The sequence below is a fragment of the Streptopelia decaocto genome (genome assembly GCF_964273445.1).
Source record: "Streptopelia decaocto genome assembly, chromosome: 14".
NCBI classification, from domain to species: Eukaryota; Metazoa; Chordata; class Aves; order Columbiformes; family Columbidae; genus Streptopelia; species Streptopelia decaocto.
This window is the reverse complement of record NC_138669.1, coordinates 13,514,895-13,530,084: the sequence shown is the minus strand read 5'-3', so window position 1 is coordinate 13,530,084 and position 15,190 is coordinate 13,514,895. Positions and strand designations below refer to the sequence as shown.

The 15,190-nt window shown below is 51.5% G+C and overlaps 2 protein-coding genes across 2 annotated transcripts in view; one reads left to right on the top strand and one right to left on the bottom strand.

Annotated features, from left to right (window-relative positions):
* The first annotated feature begins 1,230 nt into the window (after positions 1-1,230).
* On the top strand, positions 1,231-7,616 carry EIF6 (eukaryotic translation initiation factor 6). Its single transcript, XM_082065270.1, has 6 exons — positions 1,231-1,378; positions 1,450-1,535; positions 2,316-2,491; positions 3,689-3,865; positions 4,455-4,636; positions 5,773-7,616. Exons 1-6 carry the CDS (start codon positions 1,272-1,274, stop codon positions 5,780-5,782), a joined length of 738 nt encoding a protein of 245 aa, XP_081921396.1. The 5' UTR covers positions 1,231-1,271; the 3' UTR covers positions 5,783-7,616.
* A 3,942-nt stretch (positions 7,617-11,558) lies between these two features.
* The window catches only part of MMP24 (matrix metallopeptidase 24), a 46,247-nt gene continuing 42,615 nt past the window's right edge, over positions 11,559-15,190 (bottom strand). Inside the window, exons 8-9 of the mRNA XM_082065267.1 lie at positions 14,113-14,379; positions 11,559-12,341 (exon numbers count right to left, since the gene is read on the bottom strand). Coding sequence (XP_081921393.1) covers positions 12,004-12,341; positions 14,113-14,379 — 605 coding nt within the window. The 3' untranslated portion in view covers positions 11,559-12,003. The remainder of the gene's footprint in view (positions 12,342-14,112; positions 14,380-15,190) is intronic.

Below are 15,190 nucleotides of genomic sequence, written 5' to 3'. Positions count from 1 at the left end.
ATGGATGGTGTGCACACAGGTGGCAGCTGACACAGGTCACACCTGGACACGGGTGTCCCCTGTATATGACTGACATGCTGAGGCACTCGGGTAGCATCTGGATAGTGGATGACACATCTGCACAAAGGTGACAGATGACACATCTGCACACAGGTGACATGTTTGCACACAGGTGGCACGTCTGCCCCTGGGTGCTGTTGTGCACAGAGGTGGTGCTGGGACACAGCCCTGCGGTGACAGGGATGCTGTGGCTGCTCAGGGGTGGCAGCTGGACAGGGGCTGTGCCCGCGGGGCCATGTGCAGGGACAGCCAGGGGACACCTGCGCCTGTGGTGGCCTCAGCCTGTGTGCTGTGTCTGGGCACACGGGGGCCATGCGGTCCCTCTGTCCCCCTGTTCCATTGTCCCTCTATCCCATCGTCCCGCTGTCCCATTGTCCCTCTGTCCCGCTGTCCCATTGTCCCTCTATGTCCCGCTGTCCCTTTGTCCTGCTGTCCCTCTGTCCCATTGTCCCTCTGTCCCATTGTCCCTCTGTCCCACTGTCCCATTGTCCCTCTATGTCTCGCTGTCCCTTTGTCCTGCTGTCCCTCTGTCCCACTGTCCCTCTGTCCCATTGTCCCATTGTCCCTCTGTCCCGCTGTCCCATTGTCCCTCTATGTCTCGCTGTCCCTTTGTCCTGCTGTCCCTCTGTCCCACTGTCCCTCTGTCCCATTGTCCCATTGTCCCTCTGTCCCGCTGTCCCATTGTCCCTCTATGTCCCGCTGTCCCTTTGTCCTGCTGTCCCTCTGTCCCATTGTCCCACTGTCCCATTGTCGCTCCGTGTCCCGCTGTCCCTTTGTCCTGCTGTCCCTCTGTCCCGCTGCCCCTCTGTCCCTCTGTCCCATTGTCCCTCTGTCCCGCTGTCCCCACTGTCCCTCTGTCCCATTGTCCCTCTGTCCCTGTCCCACTGTCCCTCTGTCCCATTGTCCCTCTGTCCCGCTGTCCCCACTGTCCCGCTGTCCCATTGTCCCTCTGTCCCTCTGTCCCTGTCCCACTGTCCCTCTGTCCCATTGTCCCTCTGTCCCGCTGTCCCTCCGTCCCCGCGCTCCTCGTGGCGGCTGCAGCCGGTGTGACCGCACCTCCCGGCCGGTGGGGGCGCTGTTCCCGCCAGGCGCGGCCGGGGCCGCTCTGCCCCGCGCTCTCCTCCGCCGGAAGCGGAAGCGGTGCCACCGCGTGCGTCCGGCAGCGGCCAGGCCTACCCGTCCGGTCCGGTCCGTTCCCGCCCGGTCCCGCCATGGCGGTGCGCGCCAGCTTCGAGAACAACAACGAGCTGGGCTGCTTCGCCAAGCTCACCAACGCCTACTGCCTCGTGGCCATCGGCGGCTCCGAGAACTTCTACAGGTGAGGGAGCCCCGAGCCCCGGCCCGGCGCGGCCGTTCCCCGGCGGCACTAACGGCGCTTTGTCCTTGCAGCGTGTTCGAGGGGGAGCTGTTCGGCACCATCCCGGTGGTCCACGCGTCCATCGCCGGCTGCCGCATCATCGGCAGGATGTGTGTGGGTAGGTCTGGGGGGGCAGAGCGGGGTCTGACCGGGGTCCCCCGCTGTCGGGGTCTGGCGGGGCGGGGGCAGCGCCCGCGTCCCCAGCGTTGGTTCCAACGCTTGTGTGGGCAGGGGGAGTCAGACCCGCCGGCAGAGCCGGAGCAGCGGGGTGCGCCCCTCAGGGCTGCGCTGGGGACTCGGCTCAGGCTGCTTTGGGTGATTGAGAAGTTTAATTGGTGTTAATAATAACGGTTCAGTGCCCGAGACCGGGAGGCGTCAACAGCTGTGGAAGCCACAGGCGTGTCTGTCCCCTGTCTGTGGTTATGAGACCCTGCTCCGCCAGACAAACTGCTTGCTTTTGTTCCTGTGAAAAGAACGTGTTTGTCCACCCTGTGTTACAGTAAAATAATACAAACAAGCAGCATCTGCATGTTTGGGGCAACTGGCAACTAGAGGGGAAATTCCTGGTCAGGGTGTTTCATTGAGAACCTCGGGCCGCATTTGGTTCTGTTGGAAAAGAGAAGTGATGAAAGATGGTGCCGTTCACCCACTTCTCCTCTGAGATAAGTCTGTGCTTCATCCTGGCTATTCCTTACCTGTGGTGCTGCTGGTTTTAAATGGCGATGTTATTTCTCCTGGGCTGAATTCTGGGCTTGGGAGCGGCAGACAGGGCAAGGGCCATTGTGGCCCATTCAAGCCATTGTGTGGACATCAGAGAAGTAGGAGGCCCTGTGGAAACATTTTTTACTTTCTCTCTCTCTCTCTTTTATTTTTTAATTATTTTTTCTGGTCATTTTAGGAAACAGACATGGACTGTTGGTCCCAAGCAGTACGACAGACCAAGAGCTTCAGCATATCCGCAATAGTCTTCCAGATTCTGTACGAATTCAGCGAGTAGAAGAGCGTCTCTCGGCGCTGGGCAACGTCACTACCTGCAATGACTACGTAGCCCTCGTTCACCCGGATCTGGACAGGGTCCGTGGCTCGGTGGCGCTTTGCGGTTCGCGGTGGTTGCCCAGCGGCCGTTTGGGTGTGCGGTTGTTTGGGTTGCTGTTCGTAGCACGGGGATCGGAAGACCTGTGGTAACAGCTCAGCTAAAGCCACGCAGGTGGCTGCGCTGCCTCCCAGCTCCTTTCTTAAGAGAGAAGTCTGGAAAGTGGATTCTGGACGCCTGACTTGGTTTCAGTTGATCTGCCTCCTGTCCTACGTGTGTCTTTGTGGCTGTGGGCGCTGCCCCACGTGCGCCCTCGTGTTCCGTGGGCTGCCCTGACTGCACTTTGTGGGATACAGAAGTGTGTTGTTGCGTGTGATTTGCTTTGTGTACGTAAAATGGAATGAATAAAAGAGGGTGTGTGTGTAGTGCAGAGAGCGTGAAGGGGAGCTCAGTCAGGACTACGGCGGTGGTTACGAGCTGCTGCTGAGCTGACTGAAACTTGTGGTAGTTGTGAGAGTCCGTGGATGTTTACAAAGGAGTGAAAGGCAAATAGAAGGGCCTTGGGTGAACGTTTAAAATAAGGGCAGAGGACACAAAGTTGCTGCTACTTTGTGTTTGAGAACTGATATCACAACGGCATCAGAGAGAGGTGTGTGCGGCTGCAGGTAGCGAGGGTCTCACAGCGCTGGCGTCACCTTGTGCTAAAGGTGATGAGGCAGGACATGGTGTTAGGAGTGCAAAGGCAAAAAACAAGGGAGCTCCAGGAAAGGTAGCACTCTTTGCAGCATATTATGTTTTAAATAAGCGTAAAAAGTAAGGCAAGGTGGCCAGAGAGGGCAAAATCAAAACAAATCACAGTGAAAACCTGGAGGGGGTGGGAAGTTCTTAGGGTTATATGGAGGAGAAGACAATTTTGCTTCAGTGGGACAGAAGAGGGTTGGTTCCCAGGGACTGCCCGAGAGCTGGTGCAGCTGCCAGGCCCGGCAGAGAGTGGGACACGCGCGTTCCTCGGTGAAGACTCGGTGCTGTGTTTGGTGACAGCGGCTCAGCTGGGTGTGCACGGGGAGCTGGGAACACAGGGGTTGAGTGACATTTGGTAATAGTTGGGCTGCGATGGGTTGTGCAAGTGCGGGCGGGTCTCAGAGGGAGGATCCCTCTGGTGTTGCGTGCAGGAGCAGATTCACTTCAAATTCCTGGATACTGTTTTGCTGAGGACTTTATTCTCCTTCTCTTTGCAGGAGACAGAAGAGATCTTGGCAGATGTACTGAAGGTTGAGGTTTTCAGACAAACGGTTGCAGATCAGGTGCTGGTAGGAAGTTACTGTGTTTTTAGTAACCAAGGAGGAATTGTGCACCCCAAAACTTCAATTGATGATCAAGATGAACTGTCTTCGTTGCTCCAGGTCCCCCTCGTGGTAAGGCATTTGGGCGTTTGTGCTTTCCCTTGCCGCTCCCTTCCAACCCAGTTCTAGTTTTAATGTTTCTCCATCTCCTGGGCTCCTAGACACTGTTTTCTCTGCAGAGCTGTTCCAAGCAGGAGATGAGGAGAACACTTGAATGCGCCAATTCCTCTGACACATTTTCCCTGTCTTTTCTGAGCCTGAATAAGCTGCTTAACACCTTCAGTTTGCTTCTGAAACGTTACTCTGCTGGGATTATGCAAGTTGTGGTGATGGATTCATACAGAATGCGAGACTGGCCATGTTTTGGCCAAAAGTAGCGTTTAAAAAACAATTGCTCAATTGGGTTTGTGAGTTTCAGGATTGCTGTGCCTTTGTGCATCTTATTTGTTAGATCTTATTTCACTGAACGCACAGTTTTCTCTCCAGAGATTAAAGGTCGTTCATTTATCTTTTTGACTGAAATCTTTATAGCTTTGTTCACGGCAGAAGCTTTTCAGGAGGGTGAGTTGAGTCCCTCCACTAAAGACTCAAAACAAGGACACACAATGAACCGCGTTGCCCTCAGCGTAGCCTGTACCTCTCTCCGCTTTGTTGTTGCCAGGCCGGGACGGTGAACCGCGGCAGCGAGGTCATCGCGGCAGGAATGGTTGTCAACGACTGGTGCGCGTTCTGCGGGCTGGACACCACCAGCACCGAGCTCTCCGTCATCGAGAGCATCTTCCGGCTCAACGAAGCTCAGCCGAGTACAATTGCTACCAACATGAGAGATTCCTTGATTGACAGGTGAGGAGGATCAGGGTCTGTGTATTATCCTGATCAAAACAGGCACCATTTTCCTTTAAAACTTGCTGTTTTCACAATTGATTTATTTTATATTTTACTTCCTCTTCTGTTGGGTTACTGACAACAATAACCTCATTGCAGGAGGGTTTGTTTCCTTGTAGCCAATGAGCCTGTTCAGTCCTGTTTGGAAAGTGTCAGGGTTTTTATAATACTTTTTGTGAGAAACAGTAATCATTTCAACACTGAGATACTTTTTCTAGGTGTTCAGTGCTTATCTATGGCATTAATGGATTTTTTTAAACAAACCTTGTTTTAAAAGTGAAAATGCCATTGACTTTGTTTGGTATCTTGGCTTTTGATTGTAACCCATAAGATTATTATTTCAAGTACCTGCTACAACCATTTCTCCAGCCAAAAAAGACTTTGGAGTTTTGCTGCTGGCTTAAATATTTCTAATTTAAGGCTGCTACCTTAAAATTTGTTAAGCCTTTTTGTCAAAGGCTTTGTCTATGTTACCTTCTAATGGGAGGCAGTTTCTCTTGTTTCTGCCTGGACTGGTAGCAGTGAGGGACCTTCCCCAGTCGGTCATGAGTGCAAGTTTGTTTTGTGAGGTTTAGGCATACGTGTAGGTGTCTGTCCTGTGCAAACTTCACTTGGGCGGTCATTTGATGACAACTCTTGGGATCGTTGCTGTGGTTCTTGAGCCACCTCAGCCATTGTAACGTAGTGGCCGAGTTCTCAGTCATCGTAAGAACGGCTGGGAGTGGTTTATGGCATCAGGAGAGAGTAAATGGATTCTTCTCGAATGAAGAACCCTTTGGAAGAGCTCTGCTGCCCCTCGCAGTTCCTGTAGCAAGGCTTGATGTCTCTGAGCAAAACAGAGCCGTGATTAAACTTGCTCTGAGGTTTTGATAACGACCCGGGCCAGGCTGAGCGTACGTTTTGCAGGACGCATCTGTCCTTGGTGCGGCTGGCCCTGCTGCCCTCTGTTCGCAGACCCTCGTGTTCCGGGAAGGGACATTTCTGCTGGGCCTGTGTGACTGGAGGGTGAGAACCGACGGTGCTGCTGTTTTGAAACGCCTTGTGCGCTCTCTGGCACTCACCTGCTAAATCTCCTTTCTCTCTTGTGTTTTTAGCTTGACATGAGCAGTGTTGGTGCCTGCTTTCCAGAAAGCTCCTGAGGAGCGAAGTGTCGAGCTGCACTTTGGATCGCAGACACCTGGACCTTCTGAAGTTGTTTCTGCAGGCCTAGCCAAGGAAGAGGCTACAAACCCAACTTTTTGTAGTTTTGTAAATTAAGTATTACTACAAAACCTGGCAAATAACATGCATAAGTTACAAATAAGGAATAGTCTTTGCTGACATTTTCCAGTTCTTCAGCTGTGCTTTCTTGTTCTGTGATGCTGAGTGAGGCCCTTGAATCAGCCCACAATATTTACTCTTGCGGCTCTTGGTTGTTGATCACTAGGGATTGTTTTGCGTTAAATAATGCATCAGTGTTGTGCACAGCAATCTGTTCAGCACGTACACGGCACTGCCCTCTCCTTCCACGCTTTCGCTGAAGAGTGGTGTTTCTGCTGTAGATAGACCTAAGAGCCCCTTGTATCTCCAGCACCAAAAATGCAGTAGTTTACTTGCCACCAATTGATTTGGACGCCATCGCCCACTCTCCTGCCCTGACTTGCAGCTGTTCCCACAGGACTGGTGGTTCTGCAGGGATCAGCTCTGGTTAAAACTGGAGTTTCTCAGAGTCAGCGCGGGGTTTCTGTCACCACAAGGTGTGACTGCCCCGGGGCAGCCCTGTTTCATGTGTCCGTGTGTGCCTGGTGGCACCTCTGCTGCTCCTGGGGCATCCGCGAGAGTGAGCCCAGCAAAGCAGGTTAATCCCAGCAGGCTTAAGCATCTTCTGCTGGAGTTACCCAGCAAATCAAAAAAGATTGAAACCACCTCGAGTTACCTTGGAGACAAAGGTTAAGTAACACGGTTGTAACCGGGTACTCCAGTTGGATGTTACAGGTTTGGGAGGTTGCTAATGAAGAGCTCTGCCCTCATCAGGGAGCAGTGATGACAGAAAGGAGCTGTACATCTGGCTTTCAGGTAGAAGATGGTAATATACCTCTAAACTGAGCTGTTGCTCACTGATCTCTCGGTGCGGTTGCTTCTTGCCCATTGAAGGCAGAGAAACGCCTCCTGTTCCCACGCTGCGGGCGTGTGGAAGCTCCTCGCTGCTGCCGCGCGGCCGCCGTGCCCTCAGTGCTGTCCTGAAGCGCACACAGCTCTTCTTTGGCCCTGGTGCTTCAGGCTTTGTAGAAAATCAAGCAAACTTCCATTTCTTACTCTCTGCATGTTAAGGGGAGGATTTGTAAGTCTGGGTTGATTAAAGGTTGCTCCTTTTAAGTAAAGATTGTCACAGGATCTTCTGTGCTCGCAGCGGCCCTGCCGCCTGGGCTGTCTAGAACAGGGGCGCCACTCCAGACAGCTCCGCGTCCTCCTGCCCGCGGGAAGCGCGTGAGCAGCTCATGGATCCTGCAGCCAACGCCTGTTGGTGGTGATGGCCCCTCCGAGGTGCCGAACGGCCTCCCTGGGCGCTGACTCTGGGTCTCCATGTAGCGCAGCGTTCAGAGCGAGAAGCCGCGTTCCTTTGGCCACGTCACAGGGCTCTGAGTCCCACCACTGCTATCGGTGTTAGTGTGTTATCATCCAGTGCAAAATTAAGGCTGAAACTCTTTTTATTCCAGTTGATAGGCAGGAATTGTGGTTTATATTGGTGACCTTGGGGTGTGTGCCGTGTTAAAAATTGCTTAAAGGTGAACAAGCAAAATAATCCAGACTTTTTGTAATCCAGATCCTTACACGGGAGCTTGGGAACTGGAAGGTGGTACCTGTTGTAAACAAGGGGCTGTGGGAATGCTGAACTAGTAAGGTGGACCTGTGTACAAGGGGAACAGAAACTAATAAAGAACAGGAATACATGATATCATGAGAGTGCAAACTTGGTGTTTTAGTGGCAAATCTTGTCATAAAGACCTGTGTAGTTCTTCAAAGGAGTCCACAGGGATATGGAGAAGGTTTGCTGTGATGTTATTTGTATTCCCAAGAGGCATTTGGCAGGTTTTTGTGCTGAAGGCTTTTAAGGACCCTGGGTGAGTGATCCCATAGAATGAGACGGAAGCCCCTTTACGTGCTTGAGCAGAGGAGAAACGGCCACAGTAAAGGCTGAGATTTTCCAGCAGTTTCACAGGGGGTTCTGCTGGAAGCCACAACGTTCAATGTTACCATGTCCTGTTCAGCAAAGGCAGCGCGTTAACGGGGGGAAGTTTGCGGGGACTGACTTCGACAAGCGAGGATGAGGACTGACTGCTGGGTTGATGGGAAGGTGAATTCGGTGCAGCTCTTCCCGGTGAGGGTGGCAGAGCCTGGCCCAGGCTGCCCAGAGGGGTTGTGGAGTCTCCTTCTCTGCAGACATTCCAACCCGCCTGGACACCTTCCTGTGTAACCTCATCTGGGTGTTCCTGCTCCATGGGGGGATTGCACTGGGTGAGCTTTCCAGGGCCCTTCAACCCCTGACATGCTGGGATTCTGTGATTCTGTGAACATGAAGTGAAGCATGTTGTGGTTAAGAATCCAGATTTCACACTGGGAGTGATGAACTCTGAGCAACAGGAGCAGATTCTTCACCCAAAGGTGTGTGTTTGAACAAAGACGTGTGCTCAGTCTTCAGTAACAGTCAAAAAAGGCAAAAATAAAAGTTTGGAGTTAATTAGGAAGAGAAAACCCAAACAAAGCATCACTTTCTGTAAATCTACAATGCATCTTGATCTTGAGTCCTCTCTATAGTGTTGCACAGTGGTTACGAAGCTTTCCAGCAAATACGGGTTTTTGGGTAGTGCTTGTCGGCTTCATTGCTCACTACATTTGGGTTCTTCTGCAAACTGAAAACTCCAAGAGCAGCCAGGGGACAGGATGGGGCTCTCACACTGTTGCCAGTCGCTCCTGGTGAGGACCCGGCTGGTGGTGCCAGAGCTGCAGGGCTGGAGGACCAGACCCTGAGAACAAGGATGTGAAATGGGGCGGGACAAACAGCAGCTCGGGCCAGGGCGGTGACAGTGACAGTGACAATGACACGGCACAGCCCGGGCGTTACGCTGCCTGAGGCACTGCAAGCCCTGACCGACCCGCTTTCTGTGCCGTATGTCACAGGCCGCAACCTCCAGTGACGATGCCAAAAAGTGTTAGGAAATAGTCAATAAAATCAAGTCGTACGTCCCCAGTGCTGGAAAATGCTACTGTGGGTTCTCAGGATTAAAAATGCTGAGCTGTGGGGCTGTGGGTCACACCCCACGGCCTCAAGCCGCCTTTGCTGCGGGGCGGTGAAAGGCGAGACGGGACTGCAGGTGCTGCAAAGGGCTGCAGGAATGGTCTGAAGAACTACAGCTGAGTCCAGCTGTGCTGGACAGAGAGATGGCAGCGAACAGCTGAGTCCAGCTGTGCTGGACAGAGAGATGGCAGCGAACAGCTGAGTCCAGCTGTGCTGGACAGAGATGGCAGCGAACAGCTGAGTCCAGCTGTGCTGGACAGAGATGGCAGCGAACAGCTGAGTCCAGCTGTGCTCGAAAGGTGAGTCTGAAACCAGGTTTGGAATCAAGCCCTGGGATGTAGGTGACAGGATGGAGAAGAGTTATCCAGAGGTTTTGAGGGAGGGACGAAAGTCTCACAACTCGGGGTTCAGGGCGGTGGTCACCGGGTGTGTAGCTTTGGCTGCCGTAGTGTGTTTCAATGCCCCAAATGGTCTGTCAGGATCCTTCACAGAGCTTTTTAAAAACTTGAGTCCTCGTGGTGTGAGATGGGAGATCTCCTGGAGGTTTAATGACTGTCAGTTAGAACAACCGCTCACAGAGGGCACCTCTGTTCTGACTGCGGTGATTGCGCATCCCAGCACATTTCTAACTTACCGGGGAAAACGAGCTGTGTTACTGGGGATGAAACCATCACAGCAAAGGCCCTGAACACCCACAAACCCCTGCAGAGCTGCAACAGCTGCACCAGGAGCAGTCAGAAAAGGCGCCCAACTGTTTGTGCGGCTGTTTGGAGCGGCGGTTCTTTGGGGCAGCCCCAGTTCGGCTGATGTTCCTGCAGCGGCAACGCAGCTGCCGGGGAATCGGCTCCACCTGCGCTGGTGCTTCACAACAGGGCAGGAGGAAACGATACGAAACACAAACAAAACCAGACATTTCTCCAGGTTGTAATTTCTCTTTTGTTTTAATGATGGCTGTTGGAAGTTGCTCAAAGGTTTGGGCTGTCGCAGTCCCAGAGAGATGGCAGCGTACAGATGAGTCCGTGTGGCTGTGGCGTTCGTGTGCGTTCTACCACACACAGAGTACACGTAGCAGCGTACGGAGTAGCACGTGTGGGGGGGTCTAATTAGTAGCTCCAATTTCATTTGGTCCTTTGCACTCCTTCACCCATCATGAGACGTTATCACATTATTTTCACTAAAATGCAAAGTTTTGCATCTACTAGCTTCTCACTTACTTTGTAATATGTTTTTGTAATATTTTTTTTAATGTTTAAACACAATAAACAGCTTGGCCATGGAAATCAAGTATGAAGGACAAAATACAGTTTGAGACCATGTGTTGCGCAGTCCTGGTGGGCTTCACTACAAGGATCTACTTGTCTATCCTGCTTCACCACAGCAATATTTGAGCACTAGTTAATTCAGAATGCTAACAGTCTTTCTGCTTCTTCATTCCTCATCACTGTAATTAGGATATTTTTAGCATGTTTGCCATCCTCCGATGTTTTTTTTTCCTGTATCTGACATTATAAAGCTGTATTTCCTCTATACTAACTGGACATTCTGTGCATTGCACGTGCATTGCACTGAATAGAATTCAGTTATAGGCAGAGGGCTTACGCAATCACCCGTTCCTCATAGTGAGTGTGCAAAGCAGTTCATGCGCTGCCACAAATGGCACTTGTGTACCGGGCCGGGCTTCACCGTCACGTTGCATTGCAAGAAACTCCTTCTTCCACTCCTATTTAACATGATAGAAATATCAGCATCGACAACAAAATGGACTAAGTTTGTGGTTAGGACACAACATCCTGACCCGTTCACAACTGTAAGAGGGATAAACAGAAGCCACTGTTGCAGGAAGAGACTTGTGAAAAGTTACTAGCCAAAAGTTTGGATATTTATCTCACCTTTACCTGATTTTTATGTCTGTCAAGTGTGGCTGGTGAGTCGCTCATTCTGCTGTGTGCCGTGCTTGCTTTGGTTCTTGCCAAATATTTGCCTGTGAAGAAGTGAGCAAAACCAAAAAACAAATTTGGAAGGCATACAATGTTCATAACACCTACAGGGACTGGAGTGAGTTACAAACAGGCCTAATTCTTACTGTACCTTGACTATCTCAGCAAAACATAACGACGACCTCACTCCAAACAGACATTCCCATTCTCCTGAAACCCGACATACAAACTCCACAATCTAGTTACACATGCCACAGAACAACGATTCACCTTTTCCCAGCATCTTAACCGAGTGCAGTCTACATCTATACATATTTTCCAGTATATCGGTAACCATTTGTTCATCGTTTCTTGCAGATGGGAGCTTAAAACAACATGTATTCCCATGATTTTTTTTTAGACCTAATTACTTTCTCTTCAGATTGTCCCAATCTGGGGCTTGATGTTGGCAGGTAATGTGGTGGTGTCTGGTTTGGTGCTTCTTGAGCTCTGCACTCGTTCACCTCTCTGAGTGCTCAGTGGTTCCTCATGCACGGTGCTGAGTGGCAGCGTCGCTTAGTTATGAATGTACAAAACATCTGACCAGCAGGTATTGGAAAATCGTATCCAGGTAACTCCCTGGATTTCATAATAAACTAAGAAGATCTTTTAGAATGGTTCAGCATCAGAATGTCTTCTGCTTACAATACTGAATTGTTTGTGTTTATCGATTTAATGATCTTAATTCATCTATGAGACAGCTGTTAAAAAAATGGTTCTGTTCAGAGGTGGTTCAGCTACACTGGAGAATGCTGGGTTTAACGGAGCACTGGTGCAGGAACGGAAGGGCAGGTGGAACCCGTCTGAAGACTCCGACGTGGGCAGCGGGCACACGAGATGGACGCGCGGCTGAGGCAGCAAGAGGGAAAGAGGCTCCACACTGCAGGGCTGCCTGTATTTTTGCCAGTTTTCCTGCTTCTTTCAGTCCCAGGCTGTCCAAAACTTGCAGATCGCTGAAGTAGTTTTGTTTGGTAGGCTCTTGAATGCATTTTTTTCCTTCTTTGTTCTTTAATTTTTATTTTTTGTCCATAGTCCTCCTCAGCTCAATGAGTCGCAAAGTGCAGCGGGCTGTGTCATACCCATTCCTGGACAGGTCTTTTATAATACACAACATTCTGCTGCACCTCTTTGTTTTTAAACTGGAAGATTGTGTATACCAAGACGAGGATACACAGAGACAAAATGCAAGGGATCACAACTGCGATTGCATTTACAGTGCTAGGCACATCGTTTATTGTCACCATAATATCCACGTCGTCGTGGGGGAGGCGTCTGTCTTTACTTCGCTCAACATCCTTCTGGTTACAGCCCATCCAGTCTTTGAGGATTGACCTGGGGTAGCCCGGCTCCACGCTCAGCCGCTGGTTATCGAACTTCCAGTACTCCTTCCCTTTGTAGAAGTAGGTGTAAACTAGGAGACAAAAGAGAGAATATTCCTCACCACACCATTTCCAGCTGGGGGAGCTGCCTTGTGTGAGGATGCACAGCCTGGGGGGCCATAAACCACAGCCAGCCAGGGCAGCCCAAATCCACTGCAAAGTGAAGGTGGTTTTGGAGCTGGAATTTAAGGGAGAAGCCGTAACCCTGGCTTGGGGGTGTGATTTGGTTCACAGAGCATCGTTCCCCTTCGCCAAGACAGGCTGTGAAACAAAAAATCACCAACTTTACAGTGAGTGTTCTGCGGTGAGTTATTTTTCACTAAAGCATCTGTAAATCTGTGCTTGTTGTTATCAAACATGAAAATAATCTGCAGCGTGACAGTGTGTGCCTGGGTGTGATGGTGTTTGGAAGAATTCTTAAGGTTTCACTCAGCCCGAGGGAGCAGGTGCTGAATGAGTCCTTTTGGCCACAGAACCGAGAAGGTTTGGCCTTTGTTAAGGAGCAGTCTTGTCCTGCTGTTAATACAAACTGATGGTTTATGCCCCATGTTCTCTGAAGTACCCCCCTCTCCCAGATGACTCGTTTCCTGATCACCCTCGAGTGATTAGAGAATGAAAAGGAGGAGGGCGCTGGTGACAGCGCTGTGTCCTGTGCCTGCGCCCCAGCCTGGCTCGCTGCAGCCTGCAGCCCCGCAGCCTCGGCTCGCACTGCAGACCGTGGTTAAATATGGTCTCAACAGCACAAGCCCCCTCTGTTGGTTCTTTCCCCAGCAAGAAGAGGAAGAAATCTCAAAATCAGAGACAGAAACGTGTTGGAAGGAGGCTCTGGAGGTCCAGGCTGAATTCCAGGTGCATCAGGCAGGTGGGTGCAGTGACTGAGGCAGCTATAGGTAAGAAACCAGGGGGAAAATGTAACGTGCAGTATCCTCACAATCAGCACCCAGGAAAACTCGGGTGGGGACTGTTGTGGCAGCAAAGCCAGAAAAAGTCCTTCCCCACATCACGCTAATGTGGTTTGGCAGCTGAGGAGGTGAGGAGCTGGGATGAGTGTCAGGAAGGATCTCACTGCTGCTGCTCATGGGTGCCGGTGTGACCCCAGAATCACAGAATCCCAGAATGTCAGGGATTGGAAGGGCCCTGGAAAGCTCATCCAGTGCAATCCCCCCATGGAGCAGGAACACCCAGATGAGGTTACACAGGAAGGTGTCCAGGCGGGTTGGAATGTCTGCACAGAAGGAGACTCCACAACCCCCCTGGGCAGCCTGGGCCAGGCTCTGCCACCCTCACCGGGAACAAGTTTCTTCTCATATTGAAGTGGAACCTCCTGTGTTCCGGTTCGCATCCATTGCCCCTTGTCCTACCAGTGGTTGTCACTGAGAAGAGCCTGGCTCCATCCTCCTGACACTGCCCCTTTCCATATTGATCCCCATGAATGAGTCCCCCCTCAGTGTCCTCTTGTCCAGCTCCAGAGCCCCAGCTCCCTCAGCCTTTCCTCACACGGGAGATGCTCCACTCCCTTCAGCATCTTGGTGGCTGCGCTGGACTCTCTCCAGCAGTTCCCTGTCCTGCTGGAACTGAGGGGCCACAACTGGACACAAGATTCCAGGTGTGGTCTCCCCAGGGCAGAGTAGAGGGGCAGGAGAACCTCTCTGACCTACTGACCACCCCCTTCTAATCCACCCCAAAGTTCTGAAACTATTCCTATCTCAGGAAATATTCAAAACACCCCACTGCCAACAACCCAACTCCCAAGACAGACAAGCTGTTGGTGATCTAACACGTGTGATGACTGCAGATACGTACAGCCTTCTTTGCTGATAAAAGCTCCCTGGGGAGCCTGAGGGATTCCTCTCCACACGGTGATGGGCTTCGGGTATCCCGGGTCCGTTGCCCTCTTGTCCTCATTGTACCTCCAGTACCTGTCACCTTTGAAGAAGTAGGTTTTGCCGACGGGCTCCCAGCGCAGAGCCGTGTCGATGCCCTCCCGGGGCAGACAGTTCCCCAGCTCCACCAGGCTGTGCGGATAGCCCGGCTCTGCCGTCACTTCTTTAAAAACCCAGTATTTGTCTCCTAGGGATGAATGGGGACACAAACAACAAACAGATTTGCCTAACTGGTAGTTGAATAGATATAAATGTAAAACAGCTGCAATGAACCACAGCATGTCAAGCACTTAGAGCCTTAACTGTATCACAGAATCACAGAATCGACTGGGTTGGAAAAGACCTCAGAGATCATCCAGTCCAACCCTTGGTCCAACTCCAGTCCATTGACTAGATCATGGCACTAAGTGCCATGGCCAATCTCAGTTTAAAAACCTCCAGGGCCGGTGAGTCCAGCACCTCCCTGGGCAGCCATTCCAATGCCTGACCACTCTCTCTGCACAGAATTGCTTTCTAATCTCCAGCCTCAATTTCCCCTGGCAGAGTTGAAGCCCACGGCCCCTTGTCCTATTGCTGATGCCTGGGAGAAGAGACCAACCCCCACCTGGCTAGAACTGCCCTTCAGGTAGTTCTAGAGAGTGCTGAGCTCAGCTCTAAGCCTCCTCTTCTCCAGACTAAACAACCCCAGCTCCCTCAGCCTCTCCCCATAGGGCTTGTGCTCAAGTCCCTTCCCCAGTCTTGTTGCTCTTCTCTGGACCCGCTCCAGCACTTCAATCTCTTTCCTGAGCTGAGGGGCCCAGAACTGAACACAATACTCCAGGTGTGGCCTCCCCAGTGCAGAGCACAGGGGAAGGGTCACTGCCCTTGGCCTGCTGACCACGCTGGTTTGGATACAGGACAGGACACCATTGGCCTTCTTGGCCACCTGGGCACACTGTTGGCTCATGTTGAGCTTCCTGTCCATTAGTACCCCCAGGTCCCTTTCTGCCTGACATTAC

Bases quoted from the DNA above. Each gene is read 5' to 3' on its own strand.
- EIF6 (XM_082065270.1), top strand. From the start codon at position 1,272: ATGGCGGTGCGCGCCAGCTTCGAGAACAACAACGAGCTGGGCTGCTTC. The intron at 2,492-3,688 runs GTCCGTGGCTCG...TTCTCTTTGCAG, and splicing joins TTCACCCGGATCTGGACAGG to GAGACAGAAGAGATCTTGGC. The intron at 3,866-4,454 runs GTAAGGCATTTG...TGTTGTTGCCAG, and splicing joins TGCTCCAGGTCCCCCTCGTG to GCCGGGACGGTGAACCGCGG.